This window comes from Mastacembelus armatus, chromosome 19 (genome assembly GCF_900324485.2).
Source record: "Mastacembelus armatus chromosome 19, fMasArm1.2, whole genome shotgun sequence".
Classification (NCBI taxonomy): domain Eukaryota; kingdom Metazoa; phylum Chordata; class Actinopteri; order Synbranchiformes; family Mastacembelidae; genus Mastacembelus; species Mastacembelus armatus.
The window spans coordinates 17,491,948-17,511,812 of record NC_046651.1 but is presented as its reverse complement, the minus strand read 5'-3'; the positions used below and the strand labels follow the sequence as shown (position 1 = coordinate 17,511,812).

General features: G+C 42.2%; 1 protein-coding gene across 1 annotated transcript; it reads right to left on the bottom strand.

Annotated features, from left to right (window-relative positions):
- Positions 1-362: 362 nt before the first annotated feature.
- tbx21 (T-box transcription factor 21) lies at positions 363-18,153 on the bottom strand. The gene is made up of 6 exons (XM_026315228.1): positions 17,310-18,153; positions 8,061-8,215; positions 6,317-6,438; positions 5,958-6,116; positions 5,356-5,417; positions 363-5,073 (listed from the first exon to the last, which is right to left on the bottom strand). The coding sequence occupies exons 1-6, from the start codon at positions 17,852-17,854 to the stop codon at positions 4,263-4,265; spliced, it is 1,854 nt and encodes a 617-aa protein (XP_026171013.1). The 5' UTR covers positions 17,855-18,153; the 3' UTR covers positions 363-4,262.
- Positions 18,154-19,865: the final 1,712 nt, after the last annotated feature.

Here is a 19,865-nt window from a genome sequence, read left to right as displayed (position 1 = left end):
ACGCACATCTGGCAGACTGCAGCTGTTTCTGTCAGGTTAGTGAGAGGCCTCTTTATATTTCTCAGCACCTTTGACAGTATAAATGTACTGACGTCACCTGCCAATATAAACAGGGTTAATAGAGCAGTTTATTTGACCATATTCTTACTCCATTAGCAGTTAAATCAGTGGTACCTTGACATGGAGATATTTATATTTATACAGTAAATCACTTGGTACCATCACATATATGTTTTTATTTTTTAATATAAATTAATGGATCATAACTACAGGTGAATGTGTCTATTATTTATTCATGCTAACTAAGATATTTCTGTTATTTACAATCTGAAACAACTGGAATTTAAGACAGTAGACGTTTGTCATGTGTAAGCTTTAATTTCATGAATAAAAAAAACAATACATTACACAGTTAAGCCACCTTTAATAAATAACACTTTTCCCTATCAGAGATCATCATCTCTTATCTGTTTCTGCTTTGCAATTTATAAGCTCTTCAAAGGAGGATTATTGCTCCCCTGACATTTTGACAGTGCACATGGACCACACACAAAAATAACATGCTTGTTGCTTGACCTGCCTGGTTTCTTCTTCCCTCCTCTTTTCTCAATTATACAGTAAAATTTCTGGAAGGACAGTTGCTGCCACAGTCTTATTCTCTTACAAGAGGAAAACATGTGTTGAGGGGAAACACAGACTCATGGGAAATGGAGGTATCACAGGTTTAACATCAGGGATTTGGGTTTTTTAGGCTGACGTTGATTGTAATGTCTGAGCTCTCCAGCAGGGGTCGTTCCTGAGGAGTCTGAACGTCTGTCCGCCGCTGCCTGATGAGAAATTTACTCTCATGCAGGTGCAGGTTTACTGAGCGTGCAACAGCACAAACCACAGCACATAAAATAAATAACTATCATCGTCCACAGGCCAGCGCTCATTGTTTTCCAGTGCCATCATCGATCCTGAACTAACTTTCTATTAATTGCACTTAAAAATAAGATTGTCCATGGTAGAGCTTCATTAAGGACCATGGCCTCTCTCTCTCTCTCACAGACGTCAACATAAACATAAATAGTTAGAAATGTGACAGAAACAAAGAGATTTCATCAGGTGTTTTGTCCAAATGAACACTTCAATTTATTTTAATGGTGAGTTAAACATCTTTTTATTGGTTTCTATAGGGTTTATTTCCTAAGCTCAAAGGACAATTCCTTCAATAGTTAAATGTTTGGTTAAACTCATCAAGTTTAAATTTATTGAGTCTAAATTTACTATAGTCAAGCGCCTACAATGTGTAAGTTTATCATGTGATCAAACGTTTCTCCCCCCTGGTCCTTAAAACCAACAGATTTCTTCAACCCCAGTGTCCTGATGTTAGCGAGAGAAATAAATCTTCACTTGGTGTCAGGTATTAGATAGTTTGATCAGTGTTACATATCAATAATCATTTTGCTATTGTCATTTTTTGAAATATGCGTATTCTTTCTGTTGCTCTGTGACAAATGAGAAGTTCAATGCCACTCTCTGGACCACTGGGAACACTGGGAAAGTCTGGCTCTGGCAACAAAACCTGCCTACCGTCTCATTTTTCTCAGTGTGTCAGACTGACTGGTTCCTTGTTTGCTAAACTAAACTAACACGCTTGAGATCTATTTATTTATTCGATGTATTGATCTCATTTTACTCTTCAAATAAGGAAATATGTCCCAAACAGTTTCTTGTTTTTTTTGCTTGTCTGGCCTTTCTCTTAGCTTATAAATCAGAGCAAGTAGCTATAAGGTAATATATATCGTACAAATACGTAAACAATTGAATCTGCCCCTCAGAAAAGACTCAAGTAACTGTGCTCTCTCCGCACTGAGCGGACGCCTGTCTGTCACCCCCACTGTTGTCTGAGCCCATTAGCACCGGTGCTGAGGAATGAGGAGCAGACCTGTGATCAGCACCGACTGCAGCCTCACTCTTCATCTCTGTCACCAGCCTGGGTGCTCGGCCTCTGTCACCCAGTGTCACCACATGAGAGGCCAGAAGACTAGGGGGGAAATTCAGAGTGTCTGTCTGGTCACTTTCTGCTTCCTGTTTATTGCGGTCTGAGGGTGACAGGTCCTCGTCTGTTTACCTACAGGTGTATGTTGTCATTCTGGATGACCCACTTTTAACACGGCTGCTCTGCTTCTTCTGTATCTGCAGCACCACAGCAAAATATTCCTTTGTTTTGCCATAAACCTGCAGCTGCATCATTTAGTTGATGATACACCTGAGCACTGCAGTGTGCCCAGTGTGTGTGCTTGAGGCTGCACGCTTCCCTCAACCAATACTGTTTTCCAGTTCCGTCGTTACTGAAGCTGGTATTGATCGGGGAGCTTTGTTTCTGTGTAGTGACAGGAGCGTTTTCACTTCGACTTGTCTCTCCCTGGTACAGCTTCGCTTTATCTACCTAGAGATGGTGCAGGAGGATGACACTGATGTGTTTTCTTGTTCTCCTGACAAAATGCTACATGTGTATTTATAAAAACACTATTTGCTCAACCTCTAGTGAAACAGCCCATTTGGGGCAATAATTGTAAGATTATTTTATCTGATTGGTTGTTTGGTCTGCAAACACATACAGTAAATACAGAGTATCATTACTGCTTGGACCAGTGTATCTCCAAAGATGCACTAAGGTAAAAAGGTTTGTAAAGTGTGTGCTGTCTGTATGTTTGTCTAATGTTTGTTTATCTGACAGGCAGACTAACGTCCCCTTTTTGACCAAAACCTGTCACAGCATCAACTGGGAAGAGGTCAAGGGTCATCGAACACAGAAAGATCGAGGAGGACATGACTCCCAACGTGACTCGCACATCACATGACTAAAATTCTGTTTTTGTCATGTGATAACTGAACTCTCTCCATGATGACTGGGCAGCTGTTGAAGAAGGCCATGAAAGACAGTTTGAAAGCTTTGGAAACAAGTAGGTTGGACCTTGTGTTGAGATTTTCACGGCTGCTACTTACAAATATACTGATAATTTAAATAATTTAATGAGTTAATGAATCTATGGAGAAATAACTTCCCCTCAGTCTAAGATGATGCTGCATATGGCTTTTTTTTTTTTTTTTGTCTGACCCGCAGTTTAGCACCTAAACATATTGAGTTTACTAACACACATCAAAGAAAAGAAGCAACCAGAAAATATTTACTTTAAAAAATGACTAAAATCAGTATTTGATTCTCACAATAGTTGATAGTCGTTGATTCTTTAACGGATGGTAGTGGTTATAGCGAGCTATATGAGCCTTATAGGACCCCTTCTTTAAAACATCTGTTTGTGAAGTTTGACATTGACTTCAGTGTTTGCTGTCAGAGCAAACACATAAATCTGATGATTTTACTTTATCCTGAAAATACCCAGCTGGGGAATGTGGTGCTATAAATGTAAACTATAATCCCAGATCACTAATTCACAGAATCAGAGGATACAATCTGCTGTGTTTATCCATATGTTACTCTTGGGTCATTGCCATTAACTTTCCTTTACACTGTGGGATATGTTGGACCTGCTATTTCTGCTGTGGCTTCTGATTTATAACAGAAATACACACAGTGGGTTGTCCTGGCAGGGCCGGGGCAGATTAGCAGCCTCACTTCAGAACATGTGCTTGCTAAGCTGCGTTAACCCCCTGACATTAGCCCCGTCAGACACTCCGGCCTCTGCACTGCTGGCCTGCAACCCTCCTCTGTTGCCACAAGGGGGAGCTGCACTAAATGAATTGGATGAGATCACAGGGAAACTGAGTTGAGTGTAATTTGTGCTCACAGTGATGAGGGGGAACAAAATGTTGAGAGTATGTGTGAATAGTTAACGGTGACAAGAACAAGACAGAGCAGAAGAGACGGAGTGGTTGATGCAGAAAGAACGGACAATCCCTGCAGGCGTCTGTCAGCAAGCAGATATGCAGATGTTTTTCTTCCAGATCTCCAGATGTTTCAAAGGCAAAAGTCACAGGTTTGTATGTCTGTGTGGTGTGTATGTGACTCCAGGGCAGCGACCCAGTCACATCCACTTGTGTTCAACACTAACTTCGACAGTAACCTTGAGAGGTCCTCCTGTAATCATTTGACACCAGAGAGGGGACTTTATGGAGAGACTGGCCACGCTGTGCAGTGAGGCGGCAGTGGATGTGGTTCTGGTATTTGACTGCAGCACCTGAGCCTGACTGGACAGATGTGTGTGGGAAGATGCTGGGACAGACCGTGGCAGCTGTGCTGATGTGTGAGGCCTTCAGTGGGTGTAATAGCCATAATAGTCTGCATCACTGTTGCTGTCCTTCTCACAGACGTCTGCACTGCGGGAAGGCGGGGAGTTTTCAGTGCTGGACGTGTAGGGTGACACCTTCCTCTTCTTGTTGTCCCCCACGCTGCCCTCAAACAGGCCTGAGTCTGCAGAGTCTGCTGATTTCACAGAGGGAGGTTCGAGCCAGGGGTCTTCTCCCACACTGTCTTTGGGCTTGTCCTGCAACAGGGGCAGCTGCAGAGGCTCAAGGAGCGAGGGGGGGTGCAGCCTAAGGTTGCCGGGTGACATAGAAGAAGATGAGGAAGAAGAAGAGGATGATATGGGTCTAAACCAGCCCAGACTAGGGCCCGGTTTACTAGGGTGGGTGAGGTACTGAGGGGTGGGCCGGCTCGTGCTCCACCCTGCTGAGGTGGCTCCTGATACAGACACGCTAGGAGATGCAAAAGGATGGTCTGGGTAGTAGCTGAGGGCATGGTGCGCAGATGTTTGCAAGGGGAAGGGCTTGTAGAAACCATTTCCAGAGAAGTCCCCTTCATAGGAGGAAGTGTAGTCAAGCCGGTTGGGGCCCACACCCTGCTGAGGCGGCAGGTACCAGCGGCTGTGAGGACTGGGGCTGGAGGATGGGTCTTTGTGTTGCTGGCCCACACCGATAGGCTCACGACTGAAGAAGCGGGTCTGCGGTAGAGGGCTCATGTACTGCTCAGAGAGGTAGCCTTGGGGGTAGCAGGTCCCTGGCAGCAGCTGCTGGCTTTCTGTAGGGGAGGGGGTGAAGCGATCAGAGTCGGGAGGAGCGTACAGCCTAGGCAGGAGGGAGGAGGAGGGGAAGAAGAGAGTGTGAGAAGTAGAGGAAAAAAAAAGAAGGTGTTATTTCCTGCTCAAACCTCAAACTATCAGTCAACCATCTCATAGACCCTCACACTCTTTCACTGCAGCACTCTCGACCAGAGCAGTAATTACATCTATTCAAATATTAAAAGGGAGAAATGATGCAGTCTTACTATTTATGGTGAGCAAATGTAAGGTTCATATGCTCTTGATAGTTTTCTCTGTACAAACGCTGCTTTTTAAATAGATTACTTACGTGTCGTAATTGTCACGGAAGCCCTTGGCGAAGGGGTTATGGTCTATTTTCAGCTGAGTGATCTGTGGAGGGAATAGGAGCAGGGCAATGAGAGAATGTAGGCACAGGAAAAAGAGGAGGCGTGAGCAACCACAGAAAGAAGGAGGTCCCCGGCTAATAATTAATGAAGATCAGTTTCTTCTTGTTGGAACCAGAGGCACTCTACCCATACAACATGTAGTGATAGGAAATATAAACCAGGGTGAGTGTATGTTTCTTTGGCAATCAGATTTAGCTACTACACAACATATTTGAACAGCTGGTAAAGATGTACTGAGAGAACTACAGTACCCAGGTTATTTGACGTGTGTTCTGTAATCTCCCATGCTAACACTTGTAGGAGGCTGGAGGAATGTAAACTGGTGTGTATGCATTTTGTATGGATGGTTGCATCAACCAAAGCGTCCACATGAAAACATGCTCAGTGTTAGTCCAAACTAATAAAATATAAAAATACCACAACAGGAGAAATTAGATGTAATTTATAATTTTCATTTCAGGCTTTTTCAAGTGAGAAGTAGAAAAAAAAACCAGAAGCTTTTCTTGTGATTGTGGCGACTTACGTCTGCGTTCTGATAAGCGGTGACAGCGATGAACTGAGTTTCTGGGAAGATAAAGGTCTGAGCTTTGGACGAGTGGAAGGGATCCTCCGAGCCGTCCTCCTTCACCTCCACGATGTGCAGACGAGGCTGGTACTTATGCAGCGACTGGAGCACGATCATCTGGACAGGAGGTACGAACAGTGTCCGATAAAGTGAGGCTCTTTCTTTTTCAAAGATCATTTTATATTGCATTATGTTATATCTAGATTTGATGTTAAAATGATGAATCGTTTCATGAATCGTTTCAGTGACTAAATGCACAACACAGCAGCTAAGGCACTGACGGACTATTAGAGGAACAAGGTGGAGAAGGAAGGTACCTGTGCCACGTTGTTGGTGCTGCCCTTGTTGTTGGTGAGCTTGAGTTTGCTGAACGACACTTCTTGTCTCATCCAGTGAGCTCCGGTGTTGGGAGAGTCTGGGTGCATGTACATCCTGTTCCCTGTAGGCATGAAAGCAAACCAGTCCTTAAATCATCTTAAAATCTACCTGTTTCAGAGCAGAACCTAACATGGGCCATAGAAACTCAAATATCTGGTACTTTGGTTTTGCTTTCAGGAAGTTGAGAGAGAAAAATCTAATTTAGGTTTTTTCATAGCATTAAATTTTAACACGCCACTGAACAGTTTAGTTTAATACTTCACCCTTATAATTAACCTAAAAACATGTTTTCAGTGGAAATTAACAGCTAGTTCCTGAAAATAAGGTTAATATTTTTTAATGTTTTTATGTTTGATGTATTCTTTGTGCAGGATACAATCTCAGCACCCTAATTTCTCACAGTGTTACCACAATGACCTGCTAACCTTATAAAAACACACCACATAACTGCTCTATTAAATCTAATTGAATGAAGCTGTTTCACCACAGTTTCCACAACTTTAGCACATCAACAATCACCTTTCGACAACACCTGGTACATGTGCGACAACACCTTACAGTTCCTTTCATTTATATAATTGTGGTTTGTCTATCATCAGTCACATAAAATGTCAGCTTGGTTGACTTGTTATCATTTGTCTTTTTTTCTAAGGTGTGAACAGGAAGAAAAACATGAATGAATGGAGGGTGAGAACATTGGGAGGATCGAAGGAAACAGAAATAAAAACCAAATCATTGTTTCTCACTGATCCATAAAGGAAGAATCATCAAACCCAGTGCACATCTAACATTTCTATCTATGAAGTCAATCAAGTCTTTACAGATAAAGGAGAAATGGGAAACACACATGGACACTGTTATATCTCAATATATTTGAGGAGACAAATTCAGGGAGGTGCATATAGCAGGTAAACACAAAGTGGCCCCCGACCAGTTAATATGTGGAGAAAATACGAACAATCGTTCAATTTTTGGTAATGTCCACATTTATGCAATTACAGGAAATATGTATTTAATCTGTAAAACATCAGGTCACAGATCCTGAGCCTGCGAGATCATTTAAACTATACAAAACAAACAAATTCATGTCTGACTAGTGCTCTGCCAACTCCTCTGTAATCTAACTCTGCTGAAAAAGAAAAAACACTTATTGAACTTGCACTAAAAGAAACAGAATACACAATGGAGCAAAAGAGATATCAAAATGTCCACACACACACACACCTCTGACTACTTGTTTATCACCATGCATCTCTTTGTTTCCCTACTGTGCGCATGTAGGTTTGCTTTGATATTGCTAAATAAACCACTTCCTCACTATCTTCCCAGCTGCACGCACAGAGCTGCAGAGTCAGCTCAGTCACTGACCAGGGTTTCAGCTCATCAGCTGGTCCCAGCTCATTCATTTTCTGTCACAATTTTTTATTTTGTCTTGGAAGCCCCAGAAATGAATGTGAGGTTGTACCTTTTGTATCCATCATTCATGGCTGCTGGGGGTAAGTCTCTGCTGATAACACTTTTAAAATCTCCTCTTTAATCTTTGTCTTCATAATCTGAAACTGGTTATCAGATAGACCTGATTCATCTCAGTCTGGTTCTTAGACCCAGGACTCTAACCCTGTTTCAGTCATAAAGATAAATTTATTGATCTGTACATTATTTATTGTATTAAACACCACGTACCTGCCATGTTTCCCTCTGCTTTCCCACACTGGACCCACTTTCCGCCTTGGTACCTCCAGTGGTGCTGATCAGCCAGAATCACATCCACGTAGACGTTATAGTGAGCTGACGGCTCCAGAGCTGTGATGTTGAAGCTCAGAAAGGGGAACATCCTCCTGGATAAACACAAACAGGAAACATTTAGTTTTTTTTGTTTTTGGACTTCTTGATGTTTTGTCCACATACATCTGTATTTCTGGGAAAATGCAGATGTTGGAGCAACTAGGAAACAATTTGTTTAAGTAAAAGCAGCAACACCACAGTGTAGAAGTGCTCAGTGACAGCATTTTACTCAAATAAAAGGTGCCACTGTAGCCCAGTTATTTAAAGTGTAAGCTGGGACTCTACATCTTTGTCTACCTTGAAAGATGAAGAAGGGTTTGAACATCCAGAGGGGACACTGACAAATTGTGCAAATCTCCAAGGCCAAGAATCACACTGACAAAACCATGTTCACACAAGTGCAATTTACACCTGTCGATTTTTTTTTTTCTTCCAAGTCTGACATGTTTTGCTCATTGTTCTCCTTAAAATCATTTAGTTTCCTTTGTACAGTTTGCTCTCATTTGTACAACTAATGGTTCTGTTCAGCAGATGTCACATATTTTAAAGCCTTTCTCAGTCACATAGGATAATAGTAAATGAAAATAATCCATTGATATGAAGATATTACAAGAGCTATTTAAAGACAGAAATGAAATGATTATTTGGACCTCATAAGATAATTCCTTCTGCTTCTTCACCAGCTGAAGAATCAGAGCAGGAGAGCTGGCTGGAGACATATTCAGGTCAATATTTCATGGTGCTGTTAATAAAAGATGTCCCAGTGGCTGCTCCCGATTGCTGGAGCTTTGCCTGTTGAGCTTATTTTGAAAACCAAGGACTTCGGTGAGACGGAGGAACCAGGGGGTCAGCACATCCCAGGCACCGCGGCCCAGAGGAAGGGGTGAGTTAAGGGCAGAGCCCAAGACAACACCTGAATATTAGAATGATTCTCTGTGTGGTTGCTCCATATTTGTCACCTTATCACGATTCTTGTGTTTATTCAAGTTCTTGAAGCAGGTTTGATGAGAATATCTGCGACGAGCGGCTGCTGCAGCTTTGAGCCACATGCTAACATGCTCACAGTGGTAATGCAACTTTAATGTTTATTGATTAGCACTAAAGATCATCTACCCCTGATCAGCTGATGGAAGTGACATTGGAAAATAGTCCTAAGCAAAGATGCATGAAAGATTAAATGTAATTATTAAAGTTTGGAGCTTTATGGTTGCACTAAGGGAAAAGTCAGAGCTTCACCAAAGTTATTAAGTTCATCCTGAAGGGAACATGAACATCTGTATTTTTAAAAACGTAAATACAGTAGAGCATCTGATCGGCACTAAAGGAGCAGAGACACATGCAATCACTTCCTTGTCTTTCATATTTCATACGTTGGTATATACAGTACATGTATGAACCTACACTGCACGCTGGGCCTATTTAAAGTCACCATAGTGTAGTTGGTGTTAATAAATCAGGGCAGCGTGTTTGACTTCTGGCCCAGATATTTCACACTAACAGCACCTGAGGCTATGGGGCGTCTGTAAAGAGTGACGGGCAAACAACCCCGACCTCCATCCCTTTGATTTGCATTAACATTAGTGACAATGGAGCAATTTTTTATTTTAAACTGCAGCTCTATTTTCTCTAAATGAGGGATTTGCCTGCAAATGCTTTGTTTCAGTGCAAATGAAAGACACACAGCTCGGCTTAAATTAGTCATATAAGACTGTACAAAATAGAAAAAAAAAACCTTTGGTTTCAGAAACGCCCTCTTCTTTCTCTTCTAAAACACTTTGGTGTGGGTGGAACATAAAGATATGATCTGATGTCTATTTGATCATTGCTGTAAATACACTAACGCTGATCTCTTGATCTTAAACACGGGTTAAACATATAATGATAATTCAGTGTGATGATCCCCAGAGAGATAACCATACATGCTGGCAGTGAGTGCTGTGAAGGTAAATGACAACTTGTCTGGATGGAAATTCATCTGGTTTAAACTCAGTGTGTGCTCCCTGAAGCAGTTTGGTCATTTAGTGGCGTAAAACCAAGCGAGGTGTGTAACGAGACAATGCGTTGGAGGCTACTGTTAGCAGGCTGGTGGGACGCCTGCAGGGCCTGTCTTTGTTGATGAGGATTTTATGTGTGTTCATGCGTGTGTTTACACAGCTGAAATAACCAGTTAAAAATATTCCCCCTACCACAATAAGTTCATAAAGTTACCCAGGATGCAGGAGCTGTCAAATCAGTTGTCACCTGCTGTTATAATGGATCAGTTGGTGCTTTATTTTTAGAGCACACTGTGGCCCACGACTCTGACTGGCTCTTTTGCAGATCTCCATCTGCCCACCAGATGTCCTCAGACTTTCTACCTTTTCCCAGTGTCACCTGCACACCTGTTCTTCAGTTCCTGTTACCAGACCTGTTCTGCTTGCCTACACACCTGCTTCCATTTCCCTCATCAGCTCCTTGTATTTGTATCAGCCCAGTTTCCCCAGACTCTCCAGGTCCCGTGTGAATGCAGTGTGTTGTGGCATTTCTTCTGCTTAACCTGTTTTGTTCCTGTTATCTGGACCAGTCCCTGACTCTGCCTGCCTCCCTGCTGGTGCCTCGTCCACCAGCCCAGACAACTATTATATTCAGGTAAGGTCCTTTTTATTTTGCCGTATGTGTTTAGACAGCTTTTAAAGAATAAGGCTGGTAATTTTTATATATTTGTTTTTTTTTAATACCAATGAAGATTGTCCCCGACTACAAGGCCTCATATCTTATTCCCCTGTGCCTCAGAGCTCCACTGTTATCTAAAATCTATTGAAAACATGTTGGTGACCACACTGCTGCACTGGGTGACGTTTCTTCACCACCATGAAGGCACAGTTATTTTATTTTGACGCAGTCCCACATACACCGTCCTGCTGCTGTTCACCAGAGCAGAGTAACCGTATTAAAACACTTCTCTTTAATCTAGTTTGAGTAGTGTTGGATTAAAAACTAACAGTGCACATGTGTTTAGGGACTTTGTGCAGTTTTTTAAAAAATTGCTTAAAACTCTGATACTGTTTTGGAAAAGTTAAGAACATTTACCCGACACTACTCATACGTTCTCCTACGTTAACCACTGCTCTTTGCTTTGAAAACAAGACTTCAGCACTGCATGTATTTAGTCATATTTAAATTTATGTTTTGCTGAAGAAGCATTTGCAGATTTATTCACAATAGTTTCTTTGAATTATGGCTCTTTATTCTGGTGGACTGGGCACACACACACACACACACACACACACACACACACACACACACACACACACACACACACACACACACACACACACACACACACACACACACACACACTTCAGTGGTAAGACAAATCCCCTCACTGAAAGCTCCCAGTTGGGTTTTCGTGGCTACACTGTGAGTCCGGTTTAACAATCAATCATAATTCTCAGTGAAACACAATCGTGGCAGCAGCTCTGTCATGGGTGGCAAAGAACAGGTGAAAGGGCTCTTCTTCCACTGCTGCATTTAATGCAAGTGAAAACAGAAACTCTTGTTGAGCAATGGATCAACCCAGCTACTATGCACGAGAATAATACAGAAAGTACATGAATAGCTGTCTTTTTGAAAAAAAAAAAAAAAATTCTTTTTCTTCACTGATATTGACAATTCACTGATACTAGAGTCTTTTATAGGAAATCAAAACTTGCCAAGGGGGGAAACCATAGAAAACACAACACTGAGGGGTATTTGCATGCGGGGGCAGCGCTTAGACTTTCTGTACAGAGTTCACCGAGAGAAGCTGAAAAACACAACATGCTAGTGTGGAGGTATTGCCAGTGTGGTGGTGGCTGCTTTCTGTATGCCCTGTGACTTACATGATTTATATTTTAACATGACAGACATAACCACGAGGAAACGGCTCTGTCTGCAGGTGCAGCAGGCTGATACTTGGACGCCAGTGGAACTCAAACCTGCAGCTTTGCAGCCACCACACACACACACACACACACACTCCCTAACCATCCTGCCAGCGTGCCACTCTGATTCAATGGAAACTTGATGGTAATGTCAAGCGGCTGGCACTCCCTCAGCCTGATCCAGGTGTATACGCACATGAACACTCATAACTGTAGTCCTTTTTTTTTTTTTTTTTTTCAGACAAAATACCAGAGAAAGAGATGAGGTGGTGAACCAACCCGTAATACAGAGAGCGTGCAGCTGGTGGTGACATTTAAAAAAATCAAAATAAACTGTGTGGAAGTCAGGAAGAGAGGATGGGGAGGGGATTGGGTCTGAGCAGACAGAGGGCACGGGAGGGGAAACCGCGGGGGGAAACGGAGGTTAGAGAAAGGGAAAAGGAAAGAACAGAGGGTGGACTGGGGTGGTGGTGGTGGTGGTGGGGAGATGGAGGGTTTGTCCTGAGGATGCAAGGCTGCAGCCTGTGAGGAGGAGAGGAACTAGATATTCACCAGAGAGAGGACTTTTCTACATGAACGCACCCACTGATTCATCCGGACAGGAGTTCAGGTCCAGTTTTTGTCACAGTGCGTACGCTTTATCATCTGTGACGAAAACATGCCAGTCTCCAGCTGCTGCCGGACACATGCACTCTGACACACACACACACACACACACACACACACTGTGGCTTCTGTGTCGACTTATTTCAGGTAAATTCTGCCTCTAACACTGCTGAAATTCTAATTTTTTAGTGCTTGTCATCATCTGATATTGTTGATTTCATGTTTCATATCTCGTAAAGAGCAAACCTGGTATCAGTTTACATTTTTCTTATTAACAAACTGTATAAAAAGACCAAAACCAGCATCTGTCTCTCAATACCCTGACTTATCTCCACAGTGTCAAACCTCAGGCTCATTTGTTCTTATAGTGGAGATCTAAATCTCAAACTTGGTCACAAATCTATAGCTTCGTTTATTTTTAAACAGCTCAGTCATTTTAAGTTGTGTCTCAATGCACTTTCAGTGCTGCAGCCGCGGCAGCAGGACGTTGTTTGGTGTTAAGAGAACTAATTATGTGTTTTTATTATCTTGTGCACAGCAACGGGGCTCTGATATTTAGCTTTGCATCCACACATACAATACTTATCAGATCATCTCTTTGTTGGTTTATTTGTTTGTTTTTTGCCAGTAAGTGAAAATAATCTCTCATGCAAGAAATTAAGTTTTATAATTTTTTAGCAATTAGCAGCGTGTATTCGGGTCCTCAGAGCACGTTTTTTATTAATCACCTCGAAGCTCAGACCTAAAGGCCCAGGTGAAAGAACGAGGAGGCCTGTGGACTTCACCGCTCATTTATTCGAAGAGTTTATTACAGAGTAAGAGGAAGCACTTGTTATAGCTATCAGAAATTATTGGCACTGCATGTTTCTGCGAATAAGCTGCATATGCACACGCAAACAGCTGAACAGGAAACGACAAGTCATACTGTCAAAACCTTGAAATAGTCCCACTTCTGCTTTCAGACGCACAGAGAGAGAGAGAGAGAGAGCTGGTGCAGAAGACTTCCAAACATTCCTAAAAATGGCATCATGCTGTGCAGGTTCCAGGGTGAACTCTGACCTTTGACATGTTTTAGAAAGTCTGTATTCAGGCACCAGAAAGACGCCGCCCACTCTAATTTCCTGTGTGGTGAGGTGATCATTTCCAAAATGTGACCCACCTACTTTGGAAAGAAGCTTGATTATTCAGTGAGTTAATAAACGTAGACGAGCTGAGCTGCTGCAGCTGCTGTTACCAAACCTGCTATAAGACTAAAACATCAAAATGAGCAGAACAGTTCTGGTTATGGTGATTGTCATCAGGTTAATTCTGAGATGAGGAAACTTGCTCGGCAGCCACTCATTGTGATTCTCTGTAGAAATACTATTCCTGGGAGCAAAATTAATCATCAAATATTGCCTCCCTGAAAAACTACCAGACATCGACTGATGCATGTCACAGTGTGGACTCAGTGGAGCAGAGAGAGCAGATGAGCATGATTCCTCTGAGTCTGAAGTTTACCTCTGCAATATTTCCCTGAAAGGTGTTTTTTTATTTTTTTTTTTTACGTCGTGGACCCAGTCAGTCCTATCTCCTTCCTGACAGCTCATACTGTATGGTCAAGCAGAACCACTTTGCCTGGTTTTTGAGTTATTAATGATCTGTAAATAGTTAGAGTTGTTGTTTCCACTGCAGGCGTGTTACATGTTAATAAAATCAAATGTTTATTATTCCAAAAAAAAAAAAAACGAAGTCTCTTTAAATGAATGAGCTTCTTGGAAACAACTTTAGGGAAAAGTTTCTCCTTGTGAGTCACATCTGAACTCACCCCCCCCCCCCCCCCCCCCACAGGTGGAGGATTAGCAGATTGGCCAGACAAATGAATAAAGCAAAAATCTTCACTTTCTCTTTTCAGTATTAGTCAAATAGCTTTTTTTTTTTTTTTTTTAAACTTAATCAAAAAATCCCATTATTTTGAAGGCTCTTCTCTTTCTTGACGAATCTGTTCGACCTCCTGCACGACATCAAATGCTGCTGTTTGTCTTGATGCTCTTTGCGTTTCATGTGTGGGTCGAGCAGCACGGCCCGAGCGCTGTGGTGATTTAGCTCATGACAAGTGCAGATGAATTCGGCTCCCTTTGCTACAGGCCGTGAAAGTGTCTCAGCATTTCAAAGCTCAAGTGTGGTACATGAGCAGAACTTCTGAGAGCTCAGGATGTACGCCTGGCGTCTAGTGCAGGCTGAAGAAAGTAGAAAAAAAAGAGTCTCTCGTCTTTTACTTCCTGAACTTCAAAGATGCCCCAGCTCCTCAGCATAGCCATCTGAAGGCTCGGTGCTGTTTGACCCTTCTCTCTACAGCTTCTTTCACCCTTTCTCCTGTAGATACCAAGGTTTTGATTAACATTGCAGACCCTCAGGCTTCTCTCTAAAAACACTGCAAAATTACTGTGGCAGCCTGATGAATATTTAAGGCGAATATCACCTCTGATATTGAAAAAACATGTTTTTGGACTGTATCTTCTCTCAACTTCTCCAGAATCTCGCTGGAGTTTTTGTTCTGTTTGAGAAAGTCTTTGTTGGTCGTTGTGCTGGATGTGCGTGAAAAAGGAGGAGAGAACATTTTTATTGGCACGATTTGAAATTTTGATAATGTGAGGTTTGCGGTTTTTGCACAACATGAAAATTAGCTTTTGTTGCATGTGGAAGGATGACACCTCCATGCTCCTCCTGAGATTACTGTGGGCGGTATTTGTATTTTTGTGCAGAAAAGTCTGACACGGGTGTGTGTTTATGTATTACCTTGCCTCGGCTTTGAGGCCAGGTGGGGGAAAAAATACATACAGTGTAAATAAAGCAGGCTATTTTATTTACCCTGCAGCTACTGACCACACTGTGTTTTTTTCTGGCTGTGCACACACACACACACACACACGCACACACAATTTTAAAAAAGCACAGTAAAAAACTAATTTGTGGCAAAAAAACAAAACTACCTGAAAATTTTCTGGCTGTTCAGTTAATCTTCAAAATCTAAATACACCCTAAAATTTGTTTAAAAAAAAAAAAAAGTTTGCAGTTTCTTAAAATTGAGTAAAAGAACTGAAGGAACCAGGTGAAAGCAAATATGTTGGTTAAGGTTTAACAAGAGACAAAATCCAGTGATGATCTTATAATTTAACCAGACTCAAAGTAACTGAGAGCAGGTGTATCTGCACAGCCAGAAAAGAAAGAAAGCAGGCAGGTCAAAGGTGAAAGGTTTTTTTTTTTTTGGTTTGTTTTCAACCTGCAGCTGAACTGAAAATCTTATTGTAAAACCGAAACACATAAAACACAACAAAGGCGCTTTGAAATGTAGACAATTATAAGACTAATCTGAATTATAATTTAATTTAATTTAATAACACTGGGCTCCAGCTGACAAGCCGAGTCAAGTCACTGGAAATATCAGTGTCCTGTCCTGTGACAGCGCACAGGTCGGAGCCATGAGAGACCACTGGCCCGGAACCTCCTGTCAAACACAAGTGTCGCGTTTTGGTGAATTAATCCTCATGGACGTGGATGCAGCTTAATGCTCGCTGACCCATCAGAGCCCGGCAGCACCGGCTCAGGACCTTCTCTGCTCCTTATTCTTATTTTTATCTCGGTTTCACTGTTGTCGTGTCTGGAGCCGCCAACTCAGATATGGCGCTGAGGTTTAATTAGCACAAAGTTGTAAAAGCCCTTTAACGCATCATCGCTGCTCAGACATCGAAACATCTGGACACAGATGTGACTTTGTCGAGCATGTAAATATTAAAATATCAGTAAGAAGTGGGTGTTTCCTATGCGTTGGAAAATATGGCACAAGAAATGCAATTTAACGTGTAAAAAGGTAATAATAATGTGTAATTTCTGACGGTAAAAATGGAAATGATTAGTGTGATTTTTGCTATAAAATCAATGTTGTGTTAAACTGAAGGGAGCAGCGACTTTACAGGTCAGCAGAGGGGTCAGAGGTTTTCCCAGCATCTTAGTTTCATTGTCTCTCTGGCTCCTAAACGCAGATTTCCTTTACAGAAAGAAAACTAGAGAATATAACAGACACTAACATTTATGACAAAAATCAGACTTAATTCTGGTAATTTATGGAAATCGTGCAACTTTCTAGTCATTTTGATTCCCCTAGTGTTCAGACTCTAATGCGCTCCGACTATGACTCAGCTCTGAGCAATTTTGCGCAAAAACATCAAAGCGTAAAATCGGTTTTATACCAATAAAACTGTAGTTCAGAGGTCATTCTCCTCGTCTGAGCCACAGACATAAAGCAGCCAACACCCCCTGTCACCTGACCAGTGATGTGCTGTGCTGCCTGTAAATTCCTGTAGTAAACAGGAGCTATGAGATGAGTAAACTATGACCTCCAATCAGTGAGCACCACAGCCGGCACCACTCGGCTGTAAAGTTAGTTAATTCTCAGAAAAGGTGAAATTGTGATTGTGATGTTGTGGATGCTGCGTATCAGTGAGATAAGACTCGTAGTGAGTAAATTAGAAAGCGCGTAAAAACCAACAAATAAAGATGCGGAATTTAAATTTTCATTCAGCCCGTGGAGTCTGACCATAAATCCGAATAATGTGCAGTTTATCTTTGCGGACAGATAACGGAGACGTGTTGGACTCACCTCCCCTGTTTGGTGATAATCATCTCCGTCTGGAACTTGTGAAACTTGGCCCACAGCGGGTAGTTATTGAGCAAAGCCTGAGTCTTCCCGCACACCTGTAGCCCAGGTACAGGATAGAGAGGCGGCCGCTGGTAGCCGTGCTGAAAGCTCGCCTGGAAATTCTCCGGAGACGGGGAATACACGTCTTTACCGCCTGCGGGAAACCCGTCTCCTGCCGTCGGGATGAAGCCCTGACCGGCTCCGCTTCTTGGCGGCGACCGCACTCCGCCGTACGGGCAGCTGCTGAGGGTCTGTGCGTAAAACCTGCTGGGTTGCGGTCCGTACGCCACCGCCTGGTCCGAGTGGTACGGCAGGGCCAGAGCGTCCTGCCCGCTTGGAACCGAGTCCGAGTAGTAAAACCTGGTGTCCTGAATCCCCATTTTAAACTCGGGTAGTTCCTTACCGGCGCGGTGGAGGTGACTGCTGATGTCCGTGTTCTTTCCGAAAGTTTGCGTTTCAGTCCCATTCAACATGCTGAGGTAGAGGTTGCCACCTATGCCGCCCATTTGCAGCCCCGCTCCAGGTCTGTGCGTAATGTCATAAGTCTCCGTTCTTACGTCCGGTCGAATAAGAACATGTAGTATAAAAATAAATGAAATGAAATGAAAGGGATCAGAAGCCGGTAGAGTCTGGACTGTCACCCTCAGCTTACATGACCAAACTTTGCAAGTCTGTCTCAGGTTCAGAGCCTAAAATCTAAAAACCCTCCTCTCACCCGGACTCATTAGACTGTGTGTAAACTTTTATTGGCTGAGTCGGCGAGTGTCTTGTCTGGTTTTTGACGTGTGGAGTCGCTGCCAGTGACCCAAACACATGCTCTGAACTATGATATATACATTTTGTCAGTGGTCGTATTTTGGAGGTGTGTCTGGCGCAGAGGCAGGACGCGATAGGCCCCCCCCCCCAACATACACACACACACACATACACACACACACACAGACCAGACACATAACCTGTACACACTGCCCTTTGACTCGACGCAACTGGAGCTGCTCTAATACACTTTAACATGTCGATCATTTATAATAATAACCTCGCAGGAAATTTAAACTTTATTTTCCATACTGGATATGTTTCTGTGCGGTCTAGAGATCATCTGCGCACATGAATAACTAATAGGATGTTTGCTGATTTTCCTTTTACATCAGTGACGAGATGTTTTCATGAGTTAATAAAAGGACACGAAGACAAACAGTGAATTAAAACTGTTCAATAATTCTCATGCGTCTTAGTTAAACTATTAAATCCATTTTCCGACATATATATAATTTTAATTTCTTTTGTTTGTAATTTTAAGAAAACGGGTCTGTTTTGTGCTTTAAATGGCGCCATGTTCTCTAAAGTTAAAGCTTCTTCCTTAAAGTAAATATTTCGTGATAATTAAAATAAAAGCTCGTTAACCGGGAATAGAGAGGCTGTTCACACTGAAGGAAATGTAGTTTTGTAAACCAGTTGACAGGTTGAATCACCATTTTCATTTTCCATCTCAATCACGAAACACTCCAAAAGTTAGTTTTAGTTTTGTCTGAGCACATGTCAGGACAACAATCATAAAATGTCTTTAATGACCCAGTTATGACTTAAATTAAATTAAATAAATGAATCCTGTCAAACTGCTGTGAAATAAATAAAACATTACATTTTAATTTATTTCCAGCTGATATTTCTTTAATTAAATTGGATATTTTTTTTGCATTAAAATACAAAATTCAATGAATTTCTTTCTTTCCTTTATTAGTGAATGACAACCCCTCATAAAGGGTTTAACACACATGCAGACATTGATTTCATCCCATAATGTTAATGCACTGAAGGAATGTGTGAACACATTATTTTAGGTGAAGCAGGTTGTTTTATTGTTTTGTTTTTGTTTGCTGAGTCTTTTCCAGGTCAGTCAGTCCAAACGTTCATGGCAGAACTTTTCCTTTAAGGCTTCAGCTGATCAGACCTGTGTTGGATTATTAGCCCCAGTGTTGGACTGATTGAGTGTAATGTTGGTTTCACCTCATACTGTACCACGTATAAGGTAAAGAGTTCACTCTGCTCCCCCATGGGGCAGTTTCTTGTGCAGCAGTATCAGAACAGGAGAGCGAAACACATAGTAATAAATAATTACAAGCAAACAATAGCAACAAACCTGGTATGTACTTGTGCATAAAGTAAATATACTGTATAGTAGTATACTGTAGATGCTGTGGGTTATTTGGGCCCGCCTGGTTTTTGAACAAGCTGCCATTTGTGGCCCAGAACACCTCAGAAAGCATCAGGTACAGTTTCAGTCCCAGTCAAATATGCAAAATGAACTTTCACAAACGTTTCCTGTGATTGTCAGCCTGTGCCACTGTGCTGCCGTACAGTTTGTAACCAATCACACCTCATTTCATCCAAGTCTGAGTGAAAGAGAAACTGGTTTCCTGACTTCACTCTGCTGGCTGGGATGGGGCTCTGCTGTAAAAACACAGAAGAAGCCCTGAGGTCTTAGCAGCTGCATGTGTGTGTGACCAAACACACGCA

What these genes read in the sequence shown, in the direction of transcription:
- tbx21 (XM_026315228.1), bottom strand. Translation starts at nt 17,854, where the DNA reads ATGGGCGGCATAGGTGGCAACCTCTACCTCAGCATGTTGAATGGGACT. An exon ending in CCGCTTATCAGAACGCAGAC is followed by an intron (nt 5,418 to 5,957) that starts GTAAGTCGCCAC and finishes TTCCCTCCACAG; the next exon opens with ATCACTCAGCTGAAAATAGA. An exon ending in TTCCGTGACAATTACGACAC is followed by an intron (nt 5,074 to 5,355) that starts GTAAGTAATCTA and finishes CCTCCTGCCTAG; the next exon opens with GCTGTACGCTCCTCCCGACT.